The sequence below is a fragment of the Plecotus auritus genome, assembly GCF_963455305.1.
Source record: "Plecotus auritus genome assembly, chromosome: 1".
In the NCBI taxonomy this organism is placed as follows: domain Eukaryota; kingdom Metazoa; phylum Chordata; class Mammalia; order Chiroptera; family Vespertilionidae; genus Plecotus; species Plecotus auritus.
In genome coordinates this window covers 64,872,366-64,900,242 of record NC_137770.1, presented here as the reverse complement: position 1 = coordinate 64,900,242, position 27,877 = coordinate 64,872,366, and the positions used below count along the sequence as shown (strand labels likewise).

The 27,877-nt window shown below is 39.4% G+C and overlaps 2 protein-coding genes across 5 annotated transcripts in view; one reads left to right on the top strand and one right to left on the bottom strand.

Moving 5' to 3' along the window:
- The window catches only part of COPS2 (COP9 signalosome subunit 2), a 33,281-nt gene extending 19,891 nt beyond the window's left edge, over positions 1-13,390 (bottom strand). The window contains exons 1-2 of one of the 2 annotated variants that reach the window (XM_080643750.1): positions 13,243-13,390; positions 169-282 (exon numbers count right to left, since the gene is read on the bottom strand). In XM_080643750.1, the coding sequence (XP_080499876.1) occupies positions 169-282; positions 13,243-13,296 (168 nt within the window). In that variant the 5' untranslated portion in view covers positions 13,297-13,390. The remainder of the gene's footprint in view (positions 1-168; positions 283-13,242) is intronic. The other variant, XM_080643749.1, reaches the window with a different exon arrangement.
- A 112-nt stretch (positions 13,391-13,502) lies between these two features.
- GALK2 (galactokinase 2) overlaps positions 13,503-27,877 on the top strand; it is a 163,981-nt gene continuing 149,606 nt past the window's right edge. The window contains exon 1 of one of the 3 annotated variants that reach the window (XM_080682670.1): positions 13,503-13,751. In XM_080682670.1, coding sequence (XP_080538796.1) covers positions 13,732-13,751 — 20 coding nt within the window. In that variant the 5' untranslated portion in view covers positions 13,503-13,731. Of the gene's footprint in view, positions 13,752-20,628; positions 20,853-27,877 lie in introns of those variants that run through there. The other 2 variants (XM_080682669.1, XM_080682672.1) reach the window with 2 other exon arrangements.

The following is a 27,877-nucleotide window of genomic DNA, read 5'->3' as shown; positions in this document are numbered from 1 at the left end:
GGAGGGGAGAGCAAGAGAACCCTCCGCTCTTTTGGCTCCGCGGGCCGGATAGAACAGCCGAACGGGCCGGATCCGGCCCACGGGCCATAGTTTGCCCATGGCTGATCTAAGACATCATTTAAAGAAAATAAGCTTTAAGACACAGAATCAACCAGAAAAAATATGAACCTTCTGGAAACTGCTTAATGCTGCTTTTGGGTCATCTTCCTTTAACGCTTTGGAATTATAGTACTGATTTTCCAAATCCACATTTGGCTCGGAGTTACTATCTTCTGAGTATTCCTGTGTGTTTAAAAAAAAAAACACAACAACAGATGTTAAAATGAAAAAAAAGGAACCCACACAACTACACTGTAAAAAGAAAAGATAGAAAAATCATACAATTATACACAACATTAACAACCTTGGATATAGAGGTAAAATGCCCTAGATATTTAACCATTATTTAAATAACTAGGGGAAAAGCCAAAATCAAGTGGATAGTACAATAAAATTATTTCTTTCTTTCATATCAAAACTACAATTTCCATAGAACCAACACAAAAGCAAAGTGCAAATAAATAATATTGGTAAATGGCCCTCAATTCTGTAAACTGACCATTTGTTAGTCACGGAACTTGATAAAAATCTATATAAGTGCTAATTATTCATCTTTAGTTCCATAATCTAAATTTCTCTACTCCCTAAATCTAAATTTCATCATTCAACCACATCTAACTACCCAGGATAATCTGTGTATGACAGAGTAGTCTATTGGTGAATATGTTAATAAGAATATTTGCCTTATGGGCATTCCAGATTACTAAACAACTATTCAGTTATATCAATGTATTTTAACTACCTTTATAACAAATCAAAATAAGTACAACAAAATGAATTTGTATAATTTTATGACTTTCATCACATAGCTTCAGTTCCTAGTACTTAAACAATAAAGCAGAAAGGAGAGTTGGAGTAAAACAACTATTTTGGGGAGCAGTATATACAAGTTTAAAAACAAAATAAGTCAGTCAGAGAAAGACAAGTATCACATGATCTCACTTATATGTGGAATCTAATAAACAAAATAAAATGATGAACAAAAAAGACCCAGAGACATTGAAACATCCTACAGACTGACATATTTCAATGGGGAAGGCGGCGGGGGGGGGGGGGGGGGGGAGGGGGGCGGGAAAAGATTAACCAATGAACTCATATGCATATATGCACAGCCCATGGTCAGACAATAGTTCAGGGAAGGTCTGGGAAAGGGATGGGAGTGAGGAGGAAGGGGTCAATTGGGGGAGTAACATGGGTTATCTGTAATACTTTTAATAATAAAGACAAATTAAAACAAAACAAAACCCAGTTCCCAGATACTCAACTTGGACAAATTCTGTTGAGGATATGGAAAAAAGGGAACCCTAATACACTGCTGGTAGGAATGCAGACTGGTGCAGCCATTATGGAAAACAGTATGAAGTTTCCTCAAAAAATTAAATATGGAACTGCCATTTAACCCAGTGACCCCACTTCTAAGAATATATCCTAAGAAACCCGAAACACCAATCAGAAAGAATGTATGCATCCCTATGTTTATAGCAGCACAATTTACAATAGCTAAGATCTGGAAACAGCTCAAGTGCCCATCAGTAGCTGAGTGGATAAAAAAGCGGTGGTACATTTACACCATGGCATACTATGCAGCAGTAAAAAAGAAGGATCTCTTACCCCTTGAGATAGCATGGAGGGACCTGGAGAGTATTATGCTAAGTGAAATAGGCCAGCCAGAGAAATACAAGAATCACATGATCTCACTCATATGTGGAATCTAATGAACAAAATAGATCCAGAAACAGAAGCATGGAACAACAGACTATTGAATCTCAGAGGGAAGGCAGGGGTGGGGGAATAGTGGGTAGGAAGAAATCAAAGAACTTGTATACATATATGTATAACCCATGGACACAGACAATAGGGTAGTGGAGGGCTGGGGTGGGGCAGTTTATAAAGGGTCAATGGGAGAAAAAATAGGATGTATGTAATATTTTCAACAATAAAGATTAAAAAGAAAAAGAATAGTACCAGAAAGTAAACACAAAATTACAAGAACAGTATTGTAGAGTTATTTCTAAATCCAAATACAGTTAATATTTTTTTAGTTATTTATAGAAAATTCTGTAATTTTTCATAAAGGCACAAGAATGAAAAAAGGTATATTCTGAGTGTAGTGTTAGAAAGCTGAAAAATACATAAACATGATTTTTTTCCTGTGACCAGTAGATGGAGGGGCATGTTTGATGTTAGTATAAAACCAGTTTTATCTGACCACAGTGACTTTGTAACATGCGCCCTCTGGAGGATAATTATTTCTTTCTGTAAGTACATGAAGCACTGGCCCTCATACTCACAGGTTTAAGAACAGCAATTTAGTTATGTTTAAATTGATATGAAAACCCTTTGGAACACTTAGGGATGAGGTCAAATTTGGGGTAGTGAGTAAATTTCATGATCAGTCATTCATTTCTTAACCCTATAATCTAGGTTTGACTACAATGAAACTGATCAAACTAAAAAGCAATTAATAAAGAATGAAAAGCCAACTTGCACATCAAGTGATAGTTTCTGAGCGAGGTTTTGAAAGATTAGTGGGAGTTTGCCTGCTAGACAAAACAGGAGAGGGGAAAAAAGAACAGCCAGATACAAAACAGCATATCGGGAGGTAACTAAAGAACTAAAAGCAATCATATTGTTGGAACATAAAAAGCCCTTATTGATTCTACCTTCATCATAATCTATCCACTTCCCTCTTTCCCTTGCCACCACCCTCACCTACCAAAGCCACATTCAACTCTCCACAGACTATAATAGCCTTCCCACTCTGTTAACCTTGATTTTTTTTTTTACTTTTTAAACATAACAGATTTATTAAGATATAATTCATATACCATAAGGCTCACTTTTTCAAAAAATATTTTTTTATTGATTTCAGAAAGGAAGAGAGAGAAACATCAATAATGAGAGAGAATCATTGATCTGCTGCCTCCTGCACGCCCCCTACTGGGGAATCAAGCCTGCAATCCGGGCATGTACCCTTGACTAGAATCGAACCTGGGACCCTTCATTCTGCACGCCAACATTCTATCCACTGTGCCAAACCGGCTAGGGCTCTTTGTTAACCTTTAAATTCCAATCTTGCCATGGTAAACAGCCAGAATAATCTTCATAAAATGTAAATTATATTATTCCTCTTCTTAAAAATGACTTTTCATTGCTCTTAAAACCAAGTTCAAAAGTCATCAATATGTGACTCCTGACTATACATCCAACCATGTATCAAACTCTCCCTCATTCATTTTGCTGCAACCACTGTGCCCTTACCTCACAAGTGGCCAACTCTCTCATCTTTACGTGCCACCCTCCTCTCACCTCTTAATCTAGTTAACTACTGCATATCATTATAGTTTAAGTACTGCCTCTTTAAGAAAGACTTAAAGATTCAGATCTATAAAACCTACTCTACACCTTTGGAAATAATTTCTTTCTTTTTTTAAAAAAATAACGTTTTTATTGATTTCAGGGAGAGGAAGGGAGAAGTAGAAACATCAATCAGCTGCTTCCTGCACACCTCCTATTGGGGATTGAGCCTGCAGCCTAGGCATGTGCCTTGAGCAGGAATCAAATCTGTGACTTCCTGGTGAATGGGATGACGCTCAACCAACTGAGCCACATGGGCCGGGCTGGAAATAATTTATTCTCTAGTTAACTGTTCAATAACATACAGCAATAGCTAGCTCAACTAGAAGATGACTTTTCTAAAATCCAAATCTTTAGAATTCACCCTTGAATATGGAATTTTTTTTTACTTACATCTATTTCAAAGTCTAAGAATCTGGACTCTCATTCAAAGCCCATTTATTTTTGGTGTCTTATCCACAACAGATTAGAAAAAACAACTAGGCAAGGAAATGAGAAGAGGGACACAGAAGCTGAGAGGTACACATGACGGTAGTAGGATGTGGAGCGGCCAGCAAAGGGGAAATAGAAAATATTTTAGGAATTAAAAAGGTTAACTCCAATTACCTGTTGGCTGGTGAAATGATTATAACATTGTTGAAGACCAGAACCTTTACATTTGCTAACATGTCTACCAGAGTGCCTTTCTATTAAATCTCTGAATGCCTCTTATAGTGCAAGACTAGCTACCTAATCTTCTGGAACCTGACTGGCTTCAGACTAATAATATTTTTAAATTTTAGATGCTATAACTCCTCAAAATCACATTAATCGAAATAAGACTTAATCCAACATTTTTTGAATATATTCTTTTGTTTTTTCATATTGTATAGGTAAAGAAATGGAATGTATATTTTTTGCGTAAATACAATTAAATTCTTCAATGTTACTGCTTCAATGTATAAATACACGAGAATTGGCACAACTGATGTTACTGATTTCTTCTTATAATTGGGCAGTCTCCTATTTTGTTCTGCAACATCATGTTCATATGGTTTGAACCAGTCTCCATGACACCATTAACCTGTCATTTGTGGCTCAGCGAATCACACCATCAATGCAAGCTGTGTATTACAGCAAACTACTTTTCAATTATTACACTATCATGATTTTTAAACTGATGACATTTTGAGAAGTCTTCATTCTGTTTAGATTTCTATTATTTATACTCAATGATATTGATCTTTAGTATATACCCACAATTAAGTACAATTTGCTCAGACAAATGCAAATTAAGTCTTCCTCCTCTCAAACTACTCGGAGACCAATATGCAAAAATCCAGCAATGTAACACATTAAAAGCAGTAACAGAGACACATACTAGGTACAGTGGCAGCTCAAAAAAGGAGTAATCAACTAATCTTGAGTGAGCTGGAGGAAGGAAAAGTTACCTGAACCAGCTCTAAAAGTATGAATAAGAGTTGCCAGGGATGAATGAGGAAGGGCATCTGAAACACAGCAATTAATGTATGAAAGGCACGGAAGCTTGAAATGGCAACGCATATTTGGAAGAACCATGGATAGTTTGGGCTGAAGAACAGGCTGTGTATAATGAGCTGATGAGAGATAAACTGGTGTATAGAACAGAGGAACAGGACTATAGAGGTCTAGCAAGAAGTTAAGATCAAATGGAGAGCTATTAAAAGATTTTACAGCCCTAACTGGTTTGGCTCAGTGGATAGAGCGTCGGCCTGTGGACTGAAGGGTCCCGGGTTCGGTTCCGGTCAGGGGCATGTACCTTGGTTGCGGGCACGGCCCCAGTGGGAGGTGTGCAGGAGGCAGCTGATCGATGTTTCTAACTCTCTATCCCTCTCCCTTCCTCTCTGTAAACAATCAATAAAATATATTTAAAAAAAAAAAAAAAAAAAGATTTTACAGGGAAACAATCAGATTTGTGTTTTAGGAAGAGAACTCTTGTAGCAATGAAGTAGCCCACTGGACACTCCTACAACAGTCTGGCCAAGAGATGATGGTGGTCTGATTCCCAATGGTAGAAGAGGGGGAAAGGAAGGGAACAGAATTAATATAGAAGATGTTAAGTGATGTTGAGAATGTAAACTAAAAAGGACCTAGCACATGGACACAAGATAAAAGAAAGTTATCTCTAATGACTATAGTGTTATTAGTTAGAATAGGAAATATAGGAAAAGCATTAAAGAAATGTTGCTAAACAGGATTCCCTTATATCAGAAGAATAGGAGATAACCAAAATTTGTACAAGTTAAATAAAATGTTTTTAAAAAGAGAAACTGAGATTTTATTCAATATATTAAGAATGCTTCAAAATACAGAATTTAAGCAATATTTGAAAAAGAAACAAGCACTTGAACATTGTTAAAGGTATTAAAAAACAACACACTAATAGTTCCAACCTACTTATATAATAACTCATGTCCTGACAGCTCCCCCAAAGCAATCTGTGATCCATCCACACCACCCAAATCTATTCTTCCTTTCTCAAATATGCCACACAATTTAAAATCTGTGCTTTGGCACAAACTGTTCTCTCTCCTAGGAATTCTAATCCACCTCCCCTCCAAACAAACTTCCCACTTTTCTCCTATGGTACTACTCTGCTCTAACATTCCTAGAAAACATATTAATCAGGGTTTACTTTGTGATTCTTTCTTCAACTCTTCTTAGCAAACTCAATCTTCTTAGTCAAGCTTCTACATGACATTCATCTCTCCAACTTGAAGCCTTGTGTGTATGTTGTTTCACCCCTCACCTGAACTGCCATGAACTTCTCAAAAGCAGAAACTTTTTCTTCCTCATCTTGGTATACTTCCCCAGAGTCTGGTATACTACAAAATGCTCAATTAAGTGTTTGCATAATTGAAATGAAAAGTGGCTGAATGTTCCAAAATAACACAACACACACTAGCCAGCAGACATCAGAATATAGCCACTGCTGAACAGGGTCAGCTCCAGAGTTCACCTACTTATTCCTGTGTCTGTTGCCAATAGATTTCTTAAGGATGTGCTCTAGGAAAACAAGAGTCACCATTGACCATAGCTGGATAAGCTGTACTAGATGGTCAGTGTACTCCCACAGGGGGAGTGCTGCTCAGCCAGAAGCCGGGCTCAACAGCGGCGGTGGCAGGAAGCTCTCCTGCCTCTGCAGCAACACTAAGGATGTCCCACTCCCTGAGGACCTAAGCCGTCAGTTGGACAACCCCCGAGGGCTCCTGGACTGTGAGAGGGCACAGGCTGGGCTGAGGAACCTAATGCACAAATTTCATGCACCGGGCCTCAAGTTATCCGTAAGGACTAGATATAATCCAAGTGCTAGGCAGCCATTTGTGATTTAGGCATTCATAAAGTTATCCAAACTTTAAAAAAATTCACTCAAGTTAATGTGCCTTAATTTGTTATCAATGGTGTTAATTAAAATATTCTTTTAGAATATTTGTCCTAAACTTTCAGTCTTCAAATTAAATTTCCCCCAAAGACATCATAAGTCATTAGACCTGGAGCCGTGTGTGTGTGTGTGTGTGTGTGTGTGTACACACACACACAAATACATACATACATATATATATATATATATACACATACACACACACACACACACACACACACATATATATATATATATATATATATATATATATATATTAATTGATTTCAGAGAGGAAGGGCGAGGGAAAGACAGAAACATCAGTGATGTGAATCACTGATCACGTGATTAAATCACTGATCACATGAATAAACATCAATCACATGAATCAATTGCCCCCCACTGGGAATTGAGCCCACAACCAGAGCATGTGCCCTGACCAGGAATTGAACCCTGACCTCCTGATTCATAGGCTGACACTCAACCACTGAGCCACTCCTGCCAGGCTAGACTCTAGTTTTGACTCTCACACTAATTTGTTGTATAAATTTAGGTAAGTCACTAACACTCCATGCTTTAGTTCCTCTTCTGTCAAATGTGGGGGTGGAACCCTACAGGAAGTTTCTAATTCCCCCTGAGGTCTATGTGTTCATTTTGAGATATAGTATACAATTGTAAATGTACTCTGTTGAGTATTCAGAGTTTACAGATTTAAGTTAGGAGTGAGTGAAAAAACTTAAGTTTATCTTATTCTTAGCATATAAGAACTATCTCCCATTCCTATGTTTTTAGTTATCCTTGTTTGAATCTAATTTCATTTTTCAGGGTATACTTATGAAGCAATGTAATAAGCCTTTTTAAAAATGCACCAAAACTTATATTTAAAGAGGTAGTGAAATTATTCTAATTATACTGACATGGATAATTAAGTAACACTTCTGAAATTCTCAAGAAAACTTACTTCATTAATTAGATGTTTCTAACCTAAAAGAGAATCATTCAGTTTGATGGCCCAACTTATCAAAAAAATATAATTTTCAACACTTAAAAAATAGGACAAGACTTGGCTACAGCTGAAGTTGAGAGGGAAAAAAAAGCTGCACATTGTTTTATACAGCAAAAGAAAACTGGCCAAATTTTTTTTTTTTTTTTTAAATAAGCACAGCCCTGCTTCATTTCTTTTTTTTTTTTTTTTTTTTTAATATATTTTATTGATATTTTACAGAGAGGAAGGGAGAGGGATAGAGAGCTAGAAACATTGATGAGAGAGAAACATCGATCAGCTGCCTCCTGCACACCCCCCACTTGGGGATGTGCCCGCAACCAAGGTACATGCCCTTGACCGGAATCGAACCTGGGACCCTTCAGTCCACAGGCCGACGCTCTATCCACTGAGCCAAACCGGTTTCGGCTGGCCAAATTTTTATTAAAAGTATGGGACATCCATACAATCAATGCAGCTGTGAAAAGCTCTTCGGATACTTACATGGAACAATTTCTAAGACAAATTAAAAAATTTTTGAGCAATGACAAAAATCACTGTTTGGCCTCCCAAGATCAAAGTAAAATTTGTGTTTATCATTTATACTCTGCAATCAGCCCCCTCTCCTCCCAGCAATAAAAGTAATATAGGCTCACTGTGAAAGGTTTTTAAGAAATGAACAAATTTTAATTTTCTGACACTTTCCAGATATTTTTCTATATTTTCCCCGCTCAGCAAAATAAATTTTATTCCCATCCAATAACACTGTAATACAAATTACATATTTATGATTCACTATGTGCACAGCATTAACTAACCTTTCCTCTACCAGGTAAAGGTTTTTAATTATAGCACTCCTCCCACAGAGGAGACGGAGCAACTCATCTCCCTCTCTACAGTGAGGCAGTGTTCACAGAAGGCCATAGAGACCTTCCTGGAATTTCCCCATTAGAGCTAGCAGAGAATATCCTCTTACCTTTGGGGTTATGATACTAGGAAGATGCCACATTACATCTTATATACTGTAAAGGCAATTAAGCCAACACAGTGAAGAAAGAAGCCCAGGAAGAGAGATGGACACAGTAAAAGATGTAGCACCATCACCTGAGCCTGTGAATCCAACCATACGTATACTTTCTGGTGATTTGAGCCTATATATGCTCTTTCTCATTTAAACTAGTTTGACATGTATTCGTGTCCCTTATCCAAGAGCCCTGACCATTACAAGTTACCAAGAGTTTTTCATATCACTTAATATTCTTTAGAAGCATGGTTTGAAATGCTGACATAGCATTCCATCACATGAATATACAATAATATATATATCATTATCTTATTAGTATTAATGTCCCCTACTATTGATAATTTGGGGAATTCCAATTATTTATAATTAAACACATCATGTTCCTTTAGAAGCCTCAACTGTACAATCAAATTTCATTTTCAAGGCCCTAACCCAGTGGTCGGCAAACTCATTAGTCAACAGAGCCCAATATCAACAGTACAACGACTGAAATTTCTTTTGAGAGCCAAATTTTTTAAACTTAAACTTCTAACGCTACTTCTTCAAAATAGACTTGCCCAGGCCGTGGTATTTTGTGGAAGAGCCACACTCAAGGGGCCAAAGAGCCGCATGTGGCTCGCGAGCTGCATTTTGCCAACCACTGCCCTAACCGGTTTGGCTCAGTGGATAGAGCATTGTCCTGCGGACTAAAGGGTCCCAGGTTTGATTCCGGTTAAGGGCATGTACCTTGGTTGCAGGCACATCCCCAGTAGGGGGTGTGCAAGACGTAGCTGATCAATGTTTCTCTCTCATTGATGTTTCTAACTCTCTATCCCTCTCTCTTCCACTCTGTAAAAAATCAATAAAAAATATTATTTTCATGAAGAACATATTCAGCATAGAAAACAATGCCCAGACTTATAAGAGGTATAGTGTTTAAAAATCTATTATTAAAGATCCTCAACATTTTGTTTGCCACGCAATAAGTTATTGGGACAACAGTCTCAGAAAAATTATCTATAACCTTGCAGCACCTTATATGCACAATGAATGACAAAGTGAGAATCTTTATACTAAATTCACAAATCCCTAAAGCTACTCTTGTGTCCTGGTCCTATATCAATCTATCAGTTCTTTTTCAAACTAGATTATATACTCTGTTCACATCAATTCAAAGTTTTTAAAAAACAGAAGTTAGTGCCTAGCCAGTGTGGCCCAGTGGCTGAGTATTGACCTATGAACCAGGAGGTCACAGTTGGATTCCCAATTAGGGCACATGCCTAGGTTGCAGGCTCAGTCCCCAGAAGGGGGCGTGCAGAAGGCAGCTGATCAAGGATTCTCTCTCATCACTGGTGTTTCTATTTCTCTCTTCCCCTCTGAAATCAGTAAAAATATATTAAAAAACATATTAAAAAACATAAAAATATATTAAAAAACATAAAACATAAAACAAGTTATTTTTTAATTTGCTAAATCATGTTCTAAGATCTTTATAACATGAGAAACTAATGTTCAAGCCATCATTTTCTGCTGATCTTTATAACATGGTGACAAATAAGAGATTCTGTAAGATATCCTATAGCTAAGACTTACTTCCCAAAGAAGTAGACAAAAAGTAAATTTTTAGGGCATTAAAACTGCTATATAGTAAAACAAGAAAAACAATACTAGTAAACATTCCTTCACTAATCACAACTATAAGCTTGACTAAGGCAATATAATGAGGCTCAAAGCTTGCAAATACATATTTAACCAAGTGGAATTATTTTACCTTTTTTGACAATTTCCCCCCTTTGTAATACATTTAAATGCAAATGTACAATGCCCTACCTATCACAGGATCCACTAAAAAAATAACTTTTGGTACGAAGTCAATCTGTTTAAAACCCTTTCTAAAAAGATTATTAGAAATACTAAGCAATTTCACGCTAGAATGACTGGACTATAGAATCACAGTACAATGAACTCATCAATGGCCTTATCAACTTAATGAATGGCACTATAGTTTTTAGTATTATTACACTAGCAATCTATAAATCTGTAAAAGTAGCATTAGATTAAAAGACATTTACCATCTCCTACTTCTCCATTCCCTGCCACATAAATTCCTATGCTTAGAAAGTGCCTGCTTCCGCCTATAATAAAAATAAAAAAGATCTTAGAAGTCAAGAATATTGAATTTCTTTTATGTTTGTTTCTTCTTTTTTAACCAAATTTATTCTCTTTTAGATCTTAGGTACAAATCATTATTTACTTTCTTGGACTAACATTCTATAGTTTTAAAAACAGATTTTTACTTTTTCCAATGGTAGCATAACTACCTATTCCCACTACATTGGGCAAGAACAAAAAGTACCTTAGGCATTAAAATTTATCAAGCAATAACCTATAAAAGATATGCTGAATATATCTGTGGTTGGAAATCTTCATGACTTTAGTTAACAAACAAAAAAAGACCCAGGGAAATAAGTATTAAAACAAAACAAAACACCAAACTTCCCTTTTAGCAACATGCAAGTATGAAAAGGCAACCAACCCTTTAATCTTTTTAAAAAATGCATAATGGTTTAAGGATATTAACTAAGGTAGTAAAAAATAAATTACTAAGTAAAATTTATGCCACCAGAAGAGTTTCACTAGTAGTAAACAGAGCATAAACGCTTTCACTACTTGACATCTGAGTGGGAACCCAGAATGGTATCTATGCAAGTGAGATATGGGAAGAGGAACAACTATTCAACAGAATGCTGGGGGAAATTTTTTCATTTAAGTAAGATCTTACGTTTATGGTTAAGAAATTTTCAAAAAAGACAAAACAACTATACATTCAACTTTATGTTGTACATGTAGTACAGGCCCTAAAAGGCTTCAGAAACATAGTCAAGTTAAACGATGTATGTTTAATTAAAATTCTTACAAAAATGGAGTACTTCATGGGACAAGAGGATTCTCACTGCCTTCCCTCCATTATATGATTAATGTAAATGACTTTCAAGTTAATCATAGTGCCAATAAGTCATTTATGTATTGAAAACTATTCATTAGATAAGACATAAGCAGAAAACTTAAAAACACAAACTAAAAATACAAACACATTTAAAAGAAACACTTTCATATTTACAAATACAGTAATATAAACATGTCATAAAAAATGCCCAACATATCACAAGTAACATGTTCTTAATAAACTCAAGGTATTGCCTACAACTGGTTTGGTTTGTACAAACTAAAAATGTAAGGCAGAAATAATAGCCATTAGCAAAACTTCACATCTAACTTTAACGATGATCAATACCTCTACTATGACTTTCAAGTAACAGTAGGCACCCTCTCTACCTTTTGCAAATGTGCCTTTTTTTAAAATGGAAAGATTAAGTGGAAATGACTTTACAAAGAAGTTTTACACTAATTCAAAAAACGATTATTAATAGCTTGAGCATCTCTGGGACTTAAAATGTAAGAGGAGCTAGACCTCCCTAAACTTTACCTTAATGCAGCATCATATAATATACATGAACCATCATAAAAACGCCCCCCCGCCCCAACAAAGAGAAAAGCCAGTTGACGTTGATTCTTGGGCCACTTTATCTTGAGTAGCAACCTGAAATGTTAGTGAATTTAAAAAAAACGTGTAAATAAATTAAACACTGAATACTTAAAAGTCACCATTCAGTTGCATAAATTTATGTCTTCACTGCTGGTATTTTTAACTTTGAATACTGGGAAATTTCTGTCAATCCCCTGCTTACCCTCTCCCCCCATCAAAACAAACAAAAAGCAGAACCTCCTCCCCAGCTTTTCTCCTTAAACACAACTAGTTCAACTACTTTTTTCCAGCTATTTTTGCTCTAAATTCTCCACGGCACTTTTACCTTAAACCAAAACGAATCCTGGACAGGACTAATTAAGCTATGTTTCCAGGAGACTTATAAACGCCGTTTCATGGTCAGGCCTAGGAGTAGTAAGGCCCCCCCCAGTTTACAGACCCTTCTCCCAGCATTTGCACCCGCTCAGTTCAAGGGGGAAGAGGGGAGCCCGCAATTCTGGGCCCAAAAGGGCAGAGCCGGGCCCTAGACCACTTCACGGTCCCCCAGGCGGCTCGCGCGGTGGGGAGGAGGTAGCGGCACCGAGAACCGGACGCCGGAGGCCAGAGGCGGCCAAGTAAACGAAGGAGGCGACCGGACTTGGAGCGCAATGCTCCAGACCCCCAACGCTGCCTCCTTTACCCTCCCCTCCCCCATGGAGGAGAAGCAGGGCCCCGGCCAGTGCGGGAATGGGGAGGAGGTAAACCCGTCCTGTCACTGCACCTGGAGAAGTTGGAAGGAGCACATGTTTTACGGGGAGAGGCCGCGGCCGCCCCTTCCCTGGCCCCTAAAGCCAGAAACCCCCTCCAGCCCCAGAGGTCCGTCCCCTGCGCCTCACCAGGTCGTAGTCCTCCTCATCATCGCACATGAAATCATCTTCCATGTCAGACATCTTGGCCGGGAAAGGGGGAGGGGGAGGAGAAATTGGAGACAACCTCCTCCCACAATCCTCCGCGGTTCAGAGGCGTCACTCCCAGCTTCTCCTCGCCTTCCCGTCACTCTTAGAGGAGTTGAACGTTTCCTTCCGGAACTAACGCGCTCGGTATTGAGAGGATTCGCTACGACGCCAAAAGTGAGCGCACCGCTCTCTCTTCCTGCGAAACGGTTGGTGCCTTAGCAACCAAACCTAGCAACTGGGGCATAGTCTAGTGCTGCGGAGCTCAGCTGAAGGGCCTTGGAGACCTTGCACTCACACACGTCGAGCAGTTTCCAGCCTCCTAGGCTAGGGGACGGGCTCCTCCCTTGCCCGGGACTCTGGAAAAATCTCATTCTGGTGAAAATAAGACGCAGCCTAGGACCAGAAGCCTTTCGCGGAGAAAAGGGTGACATGCCCATCGTGTATGACAGGTAGTATTATTTCTGCCATCATTATTTACATGCGTGTAGCCCGCACGTTGTGGTGGGTGTTCCTGTGAATTTTGGAAACTTTTTCAGCAATATAGTTTACACGAAATGTTTGTTATATTTGTAGTCGGCAAAACGATTCTGTGGATATCCCAAATTAGTTAAGCATCGATCAGCTGAGGCGTCCCAGATCTTATTCAGTTGTTCAACGAATTATAAACTGACCTTTACTGCCCTTAGTACCACATTAAGGTAGCAGTTAGCGACTGGTTTTTTAAAATGCATTGTTGCACAAAATCATGAGCATAATTCGAAATAAGAAAATGAAATAAAGGGGGAAAAACTGCTTCTCAAATAGCACATTCCATATAAACTTCCAGTTCTGCCCACTTAAGTCCACAAATTTTATATAGTTATAGCACAGATATAATTTCGGATTCTTTTTGTTCCATACCTAGTTATGTAACAGTATAAGACATGTGTACAATATATTATTGAGAATTGTTTTAATCGTTGTTTAATAATCTCTGTTGAATGAACCAATGCAACTTAATTTACTTAAGCTGACATTTTGATACATTTAGAATTTTTCAAAAATAACACTATTTTAAACAGTCCGACAGTGAATAAATTTGTCATTTTATTTTGCCTTAGAAAAAAGTCAAATGAGGATAGAGGCTGGATTTTTTTAGTAATCACCTGAATTGACATTTTTGATCATGGTTCTTAAAAGTCATCTAACAATAACACTGTCTAACATAAACAAGTTTTCCCTAGTAGCCCTTTCCTCCCAATGTTTTATTATAAGACATTTCAAACATAGAGTAAAATTGAAAGAATCGTCCAGTGAACATGTGTCTTCCCACTATCAGCCTTATTTATGTGTGTATGTATTTCCTGAATCAATTAAAAATAAGATGCAGATATCATGACATATCACTCTTAAGTGCAGCTATGTGTGTTTCCTAAAAATAAGGACATTTGCTTATGTAATTACAGCATCATTATTACACTAAGAAAATTAATCATTCCTTGATATCATCTAATAGCCAGTGCATGTTCAAAATTTCCTTATTAAATATATAATTTTAGAATTGGAAGAGCCTTTAATGATATCACTTTAAAGTTCAAGGCTTCCCAAGCATAGCAGTTCATTAAATTATAGCTTCCCAAACTCCATACCAGAGATTCTGATTTAGTAGATCTGGGGTAGAGCTCAGCAATCTGTTCACCTGTAACCTTAAAACAAAACAAAATCTCCCTATAACTGGGGTGACTATCCATCCCACTTTGCCTGGGATAACAACCCTAGTTTAGTACTGTTTTCCCACAAAAATAATTATTAGCATTTGTCACTTCAGAAGTTTAGACAATAAATCACATGGTTACTCTACCTGAAATTAATAATTCTTCCCCCAAAGAGAAAATAGAATCCAAAGGTGGTCAAGAAATTCATTTGCTCAGAGTAATCAGAGCTATATAGTTTTGCTTTTTAGTCAATAATAATTTTGAAGTTATCAACCATGTACATAATGATTACATAATGTAAATGTATAAAAATTCATTTAGATTGAATTTATATAATTTGCTGCTTTTTAATGTAATGACTTACTTCTACAATAGAGAGAAAGAAATGTTCAAGTAAATCATACTATCCTGGGCCATCTCCAAATTTAGTAAACCAATCTGGAAATTTGCTAAGAGACGTTAAATAGGCCTTCACAGTACTTAAAGGCTCACTCCTTGTGTACACAAGTGTAATGAATGTTTGTTGAATAAATAAACATGTTAATTAAGTAATCTTTCTGTGCCGGGAATGCCTTTTGTCCTTAACAATTCATTTAAATGTCACCTCATTTACATAGCTTATTCTGAATACTTAGTGCAGTTATGACATTCTTTTTCTTGATATCAATTTTACTCAATGGTAACTAATACATTTTTATTTTGATGGTGCATTGATGTGGATCTTGTGTTTTTTTAAAGACATATTTAAAAGATTTGTTGAGGTATAATTTAGCTTTATTGAGGTACATTAAATTGCACATACTTAAAGTATACAATTTGATGAATTTTGACATATGTGTACACCTGTGAAACCATCACCACAACCAAGATAATAAACATATTTATCACTGCAGAGTTTCCTTATTGCCCTTTGGTAATCCATCTTCTCCCTTCAATTTTCCCAGGAAAACATTGATCTATTTTTTCACTATAGATAAGTTTATATTTTCTGGAATTTGATATAAATAAAGCATACAGTATGTACTCTCTTTTGCCTGGCTTCTTTCAATCAGTATCATTATTTGGAGATTCATCCATGTTGTTGCATGTATTAATTGATTGTTTCTTTTTATTGCTGAGTGTTCCATTGTATGGATATTCCATAGTTTATTCATTTACCTGTTGATTTTTTTTTTTTTTTTTTTAGTTTTTGGTTAATACAAATAAGCTGCTAAGAACATTTATCTTGTGTAATGTGGTGGATAGACTGTAAGATGGTTTCCTTAGTAATTATGCTTTGGCTAATCCTTTCCCTCTTCAGTGTCGGTGAGATCTGTGACTGCCTCTTCTTTTTTGTTTCAGCTTTATTGAGGTACTAGAGGCCCGAGGCATGAAATTTGCAGCCCTGGCTTCGTCTGGAAGGACGTCCGGTCTAATTAGCATATTATGCTTTTATTATTATAGATGATAGATAAGTAAATGTGATCTGCTTTTAACCGAAAGATAGAGCAAAGGTTATGTACATAATGACATTACATAAGACTAGAGGCCTGGTGCACGAAATTCATGTATGGGGGGTGTGTGTCCCTCAGCCCAGCCTGCACCCTCTCCAATATGGGACCCCTCGAGGGATGTCCAACTGCCCGTTTAGGCCCGATCCTAGTTGGACATCCCTCTCACAATCCAGGACTGCTGGCTCCCAACTGCTCTCCTGTCTGCCTTCCTGATTGCCCCTAACCACTTCTGCCTGCCAGCCTGATCACCCTCTAACCATTCCCCTGACAGCCTGATTGGTGCCTAACTGCTCCCCTGCCAGCCTGATTGCCCCTAACTGCTCTCCCCTGCAGGCCTGGTTACCCCTAACTGCCCTTCCCTGCAGGCCCGGTCGCCCCCAACTTCCCTTCTCTGCCAGCCTGGTCACCCCTAACTGCCCTCCCCTGCAGGCTTGATCGCCCCCAACTGCCCTCCCTTGCAGGCCTGGTCCTTCCCAACTGCCCTCCCTTGCTGGCCATCTTGTGGAGGCCATCTTGTGTCCACATGGGGGCAGGATCTTTGACCACATAGGGGCAGCCATCTTGTGTGTTGGAGTGATGGTCAATTTGCATATTACTCTTTTATTAGATAGAATAGAGGCCTGGTGCACGGGTGTGGGCCGGCTGGTTTGCCCTGAAGGGTGTCCTGGCTCAGGGTGGGGGTTCCCTTGGGGTGTGGGGCGGCCTGGGCGAGGGGCCTGTGGTGGTTTGCAGGCCGGCCACGCCCCCTGGTGACCCAAGTGCAGGCCGTGGTATCTGGGATTTATTTATATTCTGTAATTGAAACTTTGTAGCCTTGAGTGGAGGCCTGGGCCCACCAGGGTGTGCAGAAAGCTTAGCTTCCTCCATTGCCGGAGAACCCCAAGCCTCCTGCTCGCTCTGTGGCCGCAGCCATCTTCGTTGGGTTAATCTGCATACTCATTCCTGATGGGCTGGTGGGCGTGGCTTGTGGGTGTAGTGGAGTGATGGTTAATTTGCATATTACTCTTTTATTAGATAGGATTGTAAACTCATCTCGCTAGGGTAGACTCTATTTCCTTTGCTGGCTTTTAAAGAGCAAGTGGTCATGTTATGAAGGATCATGTGGCAAGAGATGAGGGTGGCATGCAGCCAATAGCTAGCAAGAAACTGGCCTTCATACTGACAGCCTAATAGGAACTGAATTCTGCTTACAGCCATGGGATCTTGGACATGAATCCTTCCCCAGTTGAGCCTCAGATAATACTTTGTAAGATCCTAGAGCAGAGGAGCCAGAGAAGCTGTGCCCTAACTCTGAATCACAGAAACTGTGAGATCATCAATGTGCAATGTTTTATACTAAATTTGTGGTAATATCCTATATAATAAAAGCCTAATATGCAAATTGTCCCCTCAACTGGGAGTTCGACCGCTCGTTATGACATGCGCTGACCACCAGGGGGCGGCATGGAACATGGCGGGCGTTGGCGACACGCTGCCTGGGTGCAGGGGTGACAGAGGGGGGCATGATGGGGATGAGGTGTGGTGAGAATGCGGGGTGTTCACCGAGCTCACTCTCACTCCCTCTGCTACCCTCCACCGGGATGCTAGGGTTCGCGCCCCACATTTAGGTGCTGGGTGCCCGCCTGCCCTGCACCCGCACCCGCATGGTGTGTTTTGGGTGAGCCAGGCCCCAGCCGCTGGGACCACAGGTGCCAGTCGGGCTCCCCGTGGGTTTGTGCAGGAGCTGGTCTGCGAGGCTGGCTGGGAGAGAGCAAGCTGCCCTCCCTGCTTCTGTGCAATGCCACTGGGTGGCTCAGAGGCCCACACTGCGCCCTGGCCCGCATTTTCCAGCTGCACTCACTGCATCTTCGTGTGGGGGACTCAGGTGCTGTGACTCTGGTGGAGGGGGGCGCGTGGGGCCCCTGGGGCCCAAGTGCTGCCCATGGCCCAGAGGTCAACTGGGACCTGCCCTTCCACACCAGACACTCGTGCTTCAATGGCCGGCCAGGCCTAAGGAGCTGACCCGTGAACAAATTTCATTCACCACGCCTCTAGTTGTTACATAACAGTAGATAAGGACATGGGAAAATACCTAGTAGTAGAATGGTTGTATCATATAGTAGGTGTATGTTTAACTTTTTAAGAAACTGCCACATTGTTTTTTGGTTTTGCAATTTTGTATATCCATCAAGAGTGTTTAAGAGTTCCATTTGCACCACATCCTTGCCAACAGGTAGTGTGGTCAGTTTTAAGGTTAGTCCTCTAGTAGGAGTGTAGTGGTATATCATTGTGGGTTTAATTTTCATTTTCTTAATGACTAATGTTGAACATCTTTTCATGTGCCTATTTGTCATCCATGCATCTTCTTTGGTGAAATATCTCTTCAGTTCTTTCGCCCATTTGTTGTTGTTGTTAATCCTCACCTGAGGATATTTTTCCCACTGATTGTTTTTAGAGAGAGTGGAAGGGAGGGAGGAGGAGTGAAAAACATTGATGCTAGAGAGACACATCGATCAGTTGCCTCTTCGACTGCGCCCCAACCTGGGCAAGGGTTCAACCTGCCCCCTTGACTGACTGGAAATAGAACTGGTGCAGGAGCATAAACACTAACCACTGAGAAACAGCGCCTCTTTTGCCCATTTAAAATTGGGTTATTTGTCTTATTACTATTGAGTTGTAAGAATTCTTTATGCTTTTTGTGTTGTTTTTAAGGAATATTTGCTCCACCAATAAATTCAATCATAAGAAAGAATTAATAAAAATATCAAAAGCATAAAAAACCCCAGAGACTGTAAAAACAGTTCTTGCCTTCAGGGAGCTTATAGTCTAAATATATAGAGTCTAATACAGTTGTTACATCTTGCAGTTGGAATTGAGATATAAGTGTAAAATACATACTGGACTTTGGAGAGTTCCTATGAAAAAGTAAAATACCTGAACAATTTTTATATTGATGATATTTTGAAATAGTAATTTGGACATATTGGGTAAAATATTACAGTCAATTCCATGTATCTCTTTCTATTCATTTAAAAATGACTTGTAGAAAATTCAGATTTGACTTGGGGTGGTGAACACATATTGCAATATACAGATGTCATGTCATAGAATTGTACACCTGAAACATACATGTTTTTATTAGTCAATGTCACCTCACTGAATTCAATAAAAAAGATTTTAAAAAGAGAATTTAAAATATATGGCTTGTATTGTAGAATATGATTCAGTGGGTTTGGGCCCAAGATTGTCCATTTCTAATAACTCCCAGGTGATGCTGCTGCTGGTCTGACTACACTTTGAGTAGCAAGACTCTAGACTGGAGACAAGAAAACACACAAGTGATAACAATGCTGGTGTGATCATTTCGATGGCTGGAATTAAAATCCAGTCTGCTTCGGAACATGTGTGACCTTTGATGAGACTCCAGTGAAGTATGCTTTAAAAAAAAAGTATGGAAATAATTAGTAACTTTTGTCCCCAAAATTTATGTTATTACTTTTATAAAGCATTGCTTTTAAAATAACTTGTTCTCAAACTACTAAAAGAACCCCAAATGGAAACCAAAAAACAAAACTCACATTACTTTCTTATACTATTTTCATTATGCCAGGCCTCTTACTAATTAAAGCACTTTATATTTATTATTATGTTTCTTGATATAGGGCATCTACGATTTCTCTAGGTAACTGAAAAATGAAGGGGTTGAACTGGAGGCTAAGGGCTCTTGCAGTTTTAGACATGTTTTTCTTCTTTTTGCTATGTGTTCTAGGAAGGCCTACCAATGCATCTAGTCTGGAATAAAGGCAAATGTGTTTAAATCAAGTGTTGCATCAATTTTATATTGCCTGATTTGGAAATAACCCACACAAGAGCCAATAACTAAACATTTTGGAGTAGTTGCTGGTTATTAAAGAACAAAAGCCCTAACTTTAAAAAAAGGGTGGGGGGGAGGGGAGAGCGCAACCTGAGTCTCCAGCTTATAACTCTGTACTCAGACCTAAGCCTAGGACGCAGAAGGAAAATTTACTAAGTCAGCTTGGCATATGCTTGGAACAAGGGCTACAGGGAGTCCCAGGTAGCTCGAAGCTCCAGCAGCCTGGTGGCTGAACCTGACAGCTGCTGGGAGGGCGTGGAGCCTCACAGCCTAGGGAGGAGGAGCCAGAGGAGGGGCGGACTGGAACAGCCACCTCAGCGAATCTGCAGGATTTCCGCAGGGTGGTGGGGCCTGTGTCGCCCGGAAGAAAGGGCTCCTGCAGCAGATGTCTTGTGATTACGTTGGGAGCCTTTCTTTACCAGTTGAAACTGCCGAAAGAAGAAGGGTCTAGCGAAATATGGCTACGGAGGGCCCTGTCACGTGTCGAGTCCAGGTGGCAGAACATCCCAGGTGGGGGAGAGGAGATGCCGCGGTTTGGGGGTTTGGGATCGCCTGGGTTGGCTAGGTGCAGTTGCTGTCCAGGGCTCTGACGCTTCTCCGGGACGACGCTTTTTCCCCAGGGAGGGAACAGAATCCTTGAGATTTTTATAAGGCTGCGCTGCTGGGCTTGCAAGGAAGACCACGCGACACTTTCCACCTTGACTCCTATCAGGGATGCGTGTTTTTCTTTATCTATGCAAATTCTTTTTCCTTTATTGCTCAAGGTGGTATGCTCTTATGCAGGGCTTTAGCAGAAATATCTAAATTAACTCTAAATCTCTTCTCTCTTTGTCTTGCCTGCCGGCTGATAGTGCTTTTTAAGGTCTCCTTTATAAAATATTCGCTGAAAACACACACACACAGCTCCTCACCCCAAACAACCTGCCCCCAACAAACAAACAAACAAAACCCTTGGTGTATGCATTCTTTTACACAAATCATGGAATCTATGAGTTGCCACTTAGGGAGTTAATATGCCGCCAGTATTTAGCTACAGAATAACTAATGGCTTAGTGATACCTAGTGGACAATCTTTTCATTTGAGGGCATATTGCAGATACTTTGTAGAAATAAGTCATTTTGACTCAGATTTTCTAAGGTTGCTTTGCCTCCCCCTTTGCTGTTTCTAATTTTTACTCCCTTCCCCCCGCCCCCCAATTTTTTTCTTTAATATTAAGTTCTCAAGCTCTCCTTCCTTCCTGGTATATGATCATCATGTGACAGTTGATAATATAACTTACTAAAACTTGCAAGTGCTTTTTCACCCTTAAGCCAGCAAACAGTGGGCCTTTAGTTACCAGAAAGAAACACAATTATTGGTTGTGGAAACTAGCACTGCTTTAGACTTCTTGTGAATGTCTTTGTTTGTTTTTTGCTAATCCTCACCCAAGGATATTTTTCCCATTCATTTTTAGAGAGAGTGGAAAGGAGGGGGAGAAACAGAGAGAAATACTAATGTGAGAGAGAGACTTTGATTGGTTGCCTCCTGCACGCTCCCTGACTGAGTGAGATATGTGCCCTTGACCAGAATCGGTCCCCGGATCCTTCAGTCTGTGGGCCAATGCCCTAACCCACTGAGCAACTGGTTTAGTGCTTGCGAATGTCTTTGGATGTCAGCATATTCTCTGGAGGCCCTTGCACAGTACTTACACATTTGAATGAATTAGGACACCTTGTTAAACACATGCTTCCAATAAAATTCATGAAGAATTTGTTACATGAAAATAATCTGGCACTTTGTACTAGTACATAAAAAATATCTATGTATAAATTTCTGTATATTGATTTATATGATTTTAATCATAATGCTCAATATTCCCCTGTGGGGGAGAGGAAATGGTGGTAACAGGTACTAAAAGTGAAGAATTGTTTATAAAATTTTCTTAGAGATCTTTACCTTTATTGACTTTCAGTGTTCATTCATGCAACAAATACTGTTCTGTGCTAGCCACAGAAGAGATCATAACAGCAGTCAGATGAGTTTGGGCTCTGCCATTTTCTTGTTTTCACTTGTGCATGCAATATGATTGTTAGCTTCAAGCAATGTTTCAGCCACTTATTCATTTTAGTAGGGGTGACTTAAGTTAAATTTATATAGCATATCTATAAATCCACCTAGCTGGGCATATGGTTGCAATATGCTGAAAGGAAAACAAAATGCATGAGAGTGTCAAGATCAGCTTGTCTTCTTGTGGAACTCCTGTTCTTTCTTCAGGATGCCTCTTCAACTTCAAGGACACATGATCCTCTAAATAAAGGCATTAGTCAACCACATTTTACATTTGGATAAACTTCTTTTCTATTGTTTTTATATAAAAATCAAATAGAAATAGAAGCTCTGATTTTTTTTCTGCATCCCAATCTTACATGCTCTCTGTATTGTAAAACTACTTTAAATTCCACTGTTCTAACTTAATTTTTTTTTTTTAGAAGTGATGTCTCCTCTTTTCTTTGGAATTAAGTTTTAAATTGTTGGATTATTATTTTTAAATGCTATATTTATACGTAATACTCATATAAAATATTTTACCTGTTTAAAGTTTACAGTGAAATGGTTTTTTAGTATATTCACAGGATTGTGCAATTGTTACATAATCCAAGTTAGAACCTTTTTTATCATCCCCAAAAGAATTCTGCATCCCCCAGTCCTAAGCAATCACTAATGTACTTTCTGTTTCTATAGAGTTGCTTATTCTGGAAGTTTCAAATAAATGGAATTATGTAATATGTAGTTTTTGTGACGAGTTTATTTCACTTACTATATTTTCCAGGTTCACCCATATTGTAACATGTTACCAGTATGTTATTCCTTTTACGATTGAATAGTATTTATTGTATGGATAGACCACATTTTGTTTATTCATTCATCAGTTGAAGGGTTGTTTCCACCTTTTGTCTCTATGAATAATGGTAATGTGTGAATGCATTCTCAATAGGAAAGATTTGGATTATGTAAAGTATATTCAGGAAAGCCTGGAAATCACAGTTACTTTACTCACTATAGTCTCTGATTCCTAATCTGTGCTGCCAATTCTTCGCTTCATAGAAGTTATCCATTTGATTTGTATCCTGGTAAGATGATTTTATCCTAATAATATCTTGTAACCTTGTAATATTGTTACCATTTTATACAAAATGGTATTATTATATTCATATGAGTAGAATCATATTTGTTTTTCTGTTACTTTTTTTCACTTAACAGTTTTTCTCAGAGATTCTGCTATATCACTCCATTCAGATTTATTTCACTGTTTCAAGGACCAAGAGTGTTTAATAGTATGAATACCATTATTTATTTAACTGCTAAACTATTTAAGAGTGTATATTTTAGTTTCTGATTTTTCACTCTTACAAATAATGCTACAGTCAGCATTTTTGTACATATATCTTTGAGTATTTTTGTGAATGTCTCTTAAAACTCATTCATGAAATAAAAAAAAAAAGAAGAATGGAATCTTCTTAAAAAACAAAACAAAAACTCATTCATGGAAATGCAATGAGGGCCAAAGGTAATGAACATTTAAAATTTTGATTGTCGCCGAAACCGGTTTGGCTCAGTGGATAGAGCGTCGGCCTGTGGACTGAAGGGTCCCGGGTTCGATTCCGGTCAAGGGCATGTACCTTGGTTGCAGGCACATCCCCAGTGGGAGGTGTGCAGGAGGCAGCTGATCGATGTTTCTCTCTCATCGATGTTTCTAGCTCTCTATCCCTCTCCCTTCCTCTCTGTAAAATATCAATAAAATATATTAAAAAAAAATTTTTGATTGTTGACCAGCCGGCATGGCTCAGTGGTTGAGCAGTGACCTATGAACCAGGAGGTCACGGTTCAGTTCCCAGTCAGGGCACATGCGTAGGTTGTGGGCTCAATCCCCAGAAGGGGGCGTGCAGGAGGCAGCTGATCAATGATTTTCTCTCATCATTGATGTTTCTCCCTCTCTCCTCCTCTCTGAAATCAAATTTAAAAAATACATTTTTTAAAAATAAAATTTTGATTGTTTATGCCAAATGGCCCTGCAAAAAAAGATGTTATTAGATTGTCTATTTTGTTGTTAGTTTTCAGGAGCTTTTATATATGTATTTTTTGTATGAATGTATGGATTTTTTGATATAAACAATTTGTTTTTTTAAAATATATTATACAATATTGTTCCCAGTCTAGCACTTAAACTTTTTGATATCTTTTACATTTTATGTAGTGTAGTACAGTATTGAATGATAGCACCCTTGTCTTGATTCTGCTTTTAATGGGAACATTTCTAACATTTTGTCATCAAATTTGCTGTTTCTGGTAAATAGCCTTTATTAAAGTAAGGACATTTCTGTCTTTTCCAGCATGTCAAGAGCTTTATTTTTTATTTTTATTTTTTGGTGTGACTTTATTTATTTGTTAAATTTATTGGTCAACATGAACATAGAGGTTTCAGGTGTGGGTTTCTAAGTTACGAGATCTGTGTATTGCACCATGTGCCCACCAGCCAAAATCAAATCTCCTGTCACCATATATTAGGAATCTCTTCACACCCCGTCTCAACCCTCTTCCCTCTGGCAACCACCACACTGCTGTTTGTGTTCATGCGTTTCAGTTTTATATCCCACATATGAGTGAAATCATATGATTCTTAACTTTTTCTGACTGACTTATTTCCCTTACCATGATGTTCTCAAGGTCAATCCATGTTGTTGCAAATGGTGCTATTTCATCCCTTCTTATGGCTGAGTATCATTCCACAGTTTTTTATTTTTATTTATTTATTTATTTTAAATAAATCTTTATTCAGATTATTATAATTGTTTCTCCTTTTTCCCCCAATAGCCCCCTCCACCCAGTTCCCACCCCACCTTCTGCCCTTACCTCCCCCCCACTGTCCTCATCCATAGGTGTATGATTTTTGTCCAGTCTCTTCCTGAACCCCCCATACCCCTTTCCCCCTGAGAATTATCAGTTCACTCCCTTTCTATGCCCCTGATTCTATTCTATTCACCAGATTATTCTGTTCCTCAGGTTTTTAATTCACTTGATTTTTAGGTTCACTTGTTGATAGATATGTATTTGTTGTTCATAATTTTTATCTTTACTTTTTTTCTTCTTCCTCTTCTTTAAGAATACCTTTCAGCATTTCATATAATACTGGTTTGGTGGTGATGAACTCCTTTAGCTTTTTCTTATCTGTGAAGCTCTTTATCTGCCCTTCAATTCTGAATGATAGCTTTGCTGGGTAGAGTAATCTTGGTTGTAGGTTCTTGCTATTCATCACTTTGAAAATTTCTTGCCACTCCCATCTGGCCTGCATAGTTTCTGTTGAGAAATCAGCTGACAGTCGTATGGGTGCTCCCTTGTAGGTAATTAACTGTTTTTCTCTTGCTGCTTTTACTATTCTCTCTTTGTCTTTTGCTCTTGGCATTTTAATTATGATGTGTCTTGGTGTGGTCCTCTTTGGATTCCTTTTGTTTGGGGTTCTGTGCGCTTCCTGGACTTGTAAGTCTATTTCTTTCACCAGGTGGGGGAAGTTTTCTGTCATTATTTCTTCAAATAGGTTTTCAATATCTTGCTCTCTCTCTTCTTCTGGCACTCCCATAATTCTGATGTTGGTACGCTTGAAGTTGTTCCAGAGGCTTCTTACACTATCTTCAACTTTTTGGATTTTTTTTTCTTTTTGCTTTTTCGGTTGAGTGTTTTTTGCTTCTTTGTATTTCAATTCATTGACTTGATTCTTGTGTTCCTCTAGTCTGTTGTTGGGTCTCTGTATAATATTTCTTATTTCAGTCAGTGTATGTTTAATTTATAGTTGGTCCTTTTTCATATCTTCGAGGGTCTCGTTATATTTATCGGCCTTTTCTAGGATATTCTTGAAAAGCCTTATAACCGTGGTTTTGAATTCTATATCCAGTCGTTTGTTTTCCTCCATTTCTTTCATTTGTGATCTGTTTCTTTGATGCCGCATTTTCATTGATTCCCTGAGTTGGTAGGGTAGATTTGTGTGCTAGGTTTCCTATATGGCCCAGTGGGTCAGCCTCCCCAGTTAACCTGAGGTGGACACTCTTGGTGCACCCCTTTGTGGACTGTGTGTGTGTACAGCCTTGTTGTAATGAAGTCTTGATTGTTGTTGGTATCACTGGGAGGATTGACCTCCAGGCCAGTTGGCTGTAAGGATCAGCTGTGTCTCCGCTGGGAGAAGTTCGGTGCTGGAGACAGCCTTATAGGATTAGACTTGCCAAATTGCAATAGCCTCTGTGCTCAGCTTGGATGGGGTGGAGTCTCAGGGCGAAGCAGAAAGTCTTGGCTTCCAGTCAGCCTTGCCCTTGCGCGCGCGCGTGCGCCACCAGACCTCTGCCTTCCCTGGCTCCTGAGTCTCCGCCCGAGAGTCCAGATTCCCCCCACAAGAGCGTGGGTCCCCAGGGGCTTGCCTGGAACTGGGGTTCAGTGCAGTCAGAACTGGGGCTCAGTGCAGTCAGGAGCTTCTGACTCCCTTCCACTAGGGAAAGCCTGTGGCAACCTCCGCAGTCTTTATGCGCACTGGCACGCGCGCGCCTCCAGTCCTCTGCCTTCCCCGGCTCCCGAGTCTCTGCCCGAGAGTCCAGATTCCCCCCACCCCGTAAGAGCGTGGGTCCCCAGGGGCTCGCCTGGAACTGGGGTTCAGTGCAGTCAGAACTGGGGTTCAGTGCAGTCAGGACCTTCCGACTCCCTTCTGCTAGGGAAAGCCTGTGGCAACCTCCACAGCCTTTGTGCACACTGGCGTGCGCGCCTCCCGACCCCCAGGTCTCCCCCGGGTCTCCAAGTCTCCGGGTGCCTTTCTCTCTACCTGACAGTCCAGACTCTCCCTGTATGAGCCTGGGTCCACGGGGTTTCATCCGTGACTGGGGTTCAGTGCAGTCAGAACTGGGGTTCAGTGCGGTCGGGGGCTTCCTTCCCCCTTCCGCCAGAGAAAGTCAGCCAGGCTCTCAGCCGCCCTTCCTCTCTGCGCGCACAAAGACCCTTTGCCGTACCTCCAATTCTCTGTGAGCTTTTCTCTTTCTTTCTAGTTGTAGAATTTCCACTCAGCCAGATTTCCTGTGGTTCTGGATGGTGTCCGTTCTGTCTTTTAGTTGTAGTTTTGAAATTGTTGTGCAAGGCAGCAGTTTAGGTGCTTACCTATGCCGCCATCTTGGTTTCCCAGAGCACCTCCACAGTTTTTATGTACCACATCTTCTTTATCCAGTCCTCTGTTGCAGGACACTGGTTGTTTCCATGTCTTCCACCGTGAATAATGCTGCAATGAGCATAGGGGGTGCATAAATCTTTACAAACACATGATTTCAAGGTTTTCGAGTATATACCCAGAAGAGGGATTTCTGGGTCATATGGTAGCACTATTCTTAGTTTTTTGAGGAATCACCAGACTGCTTCCTATAGTTGTTCTAGTCTACATTCCTGCCAGCAGTGAATCAGGGTTCCCTTTCTCACACAACGTCTCCAACACTTGTTATGCTTTTCTTATTGCTAATGACCACTCTAACAG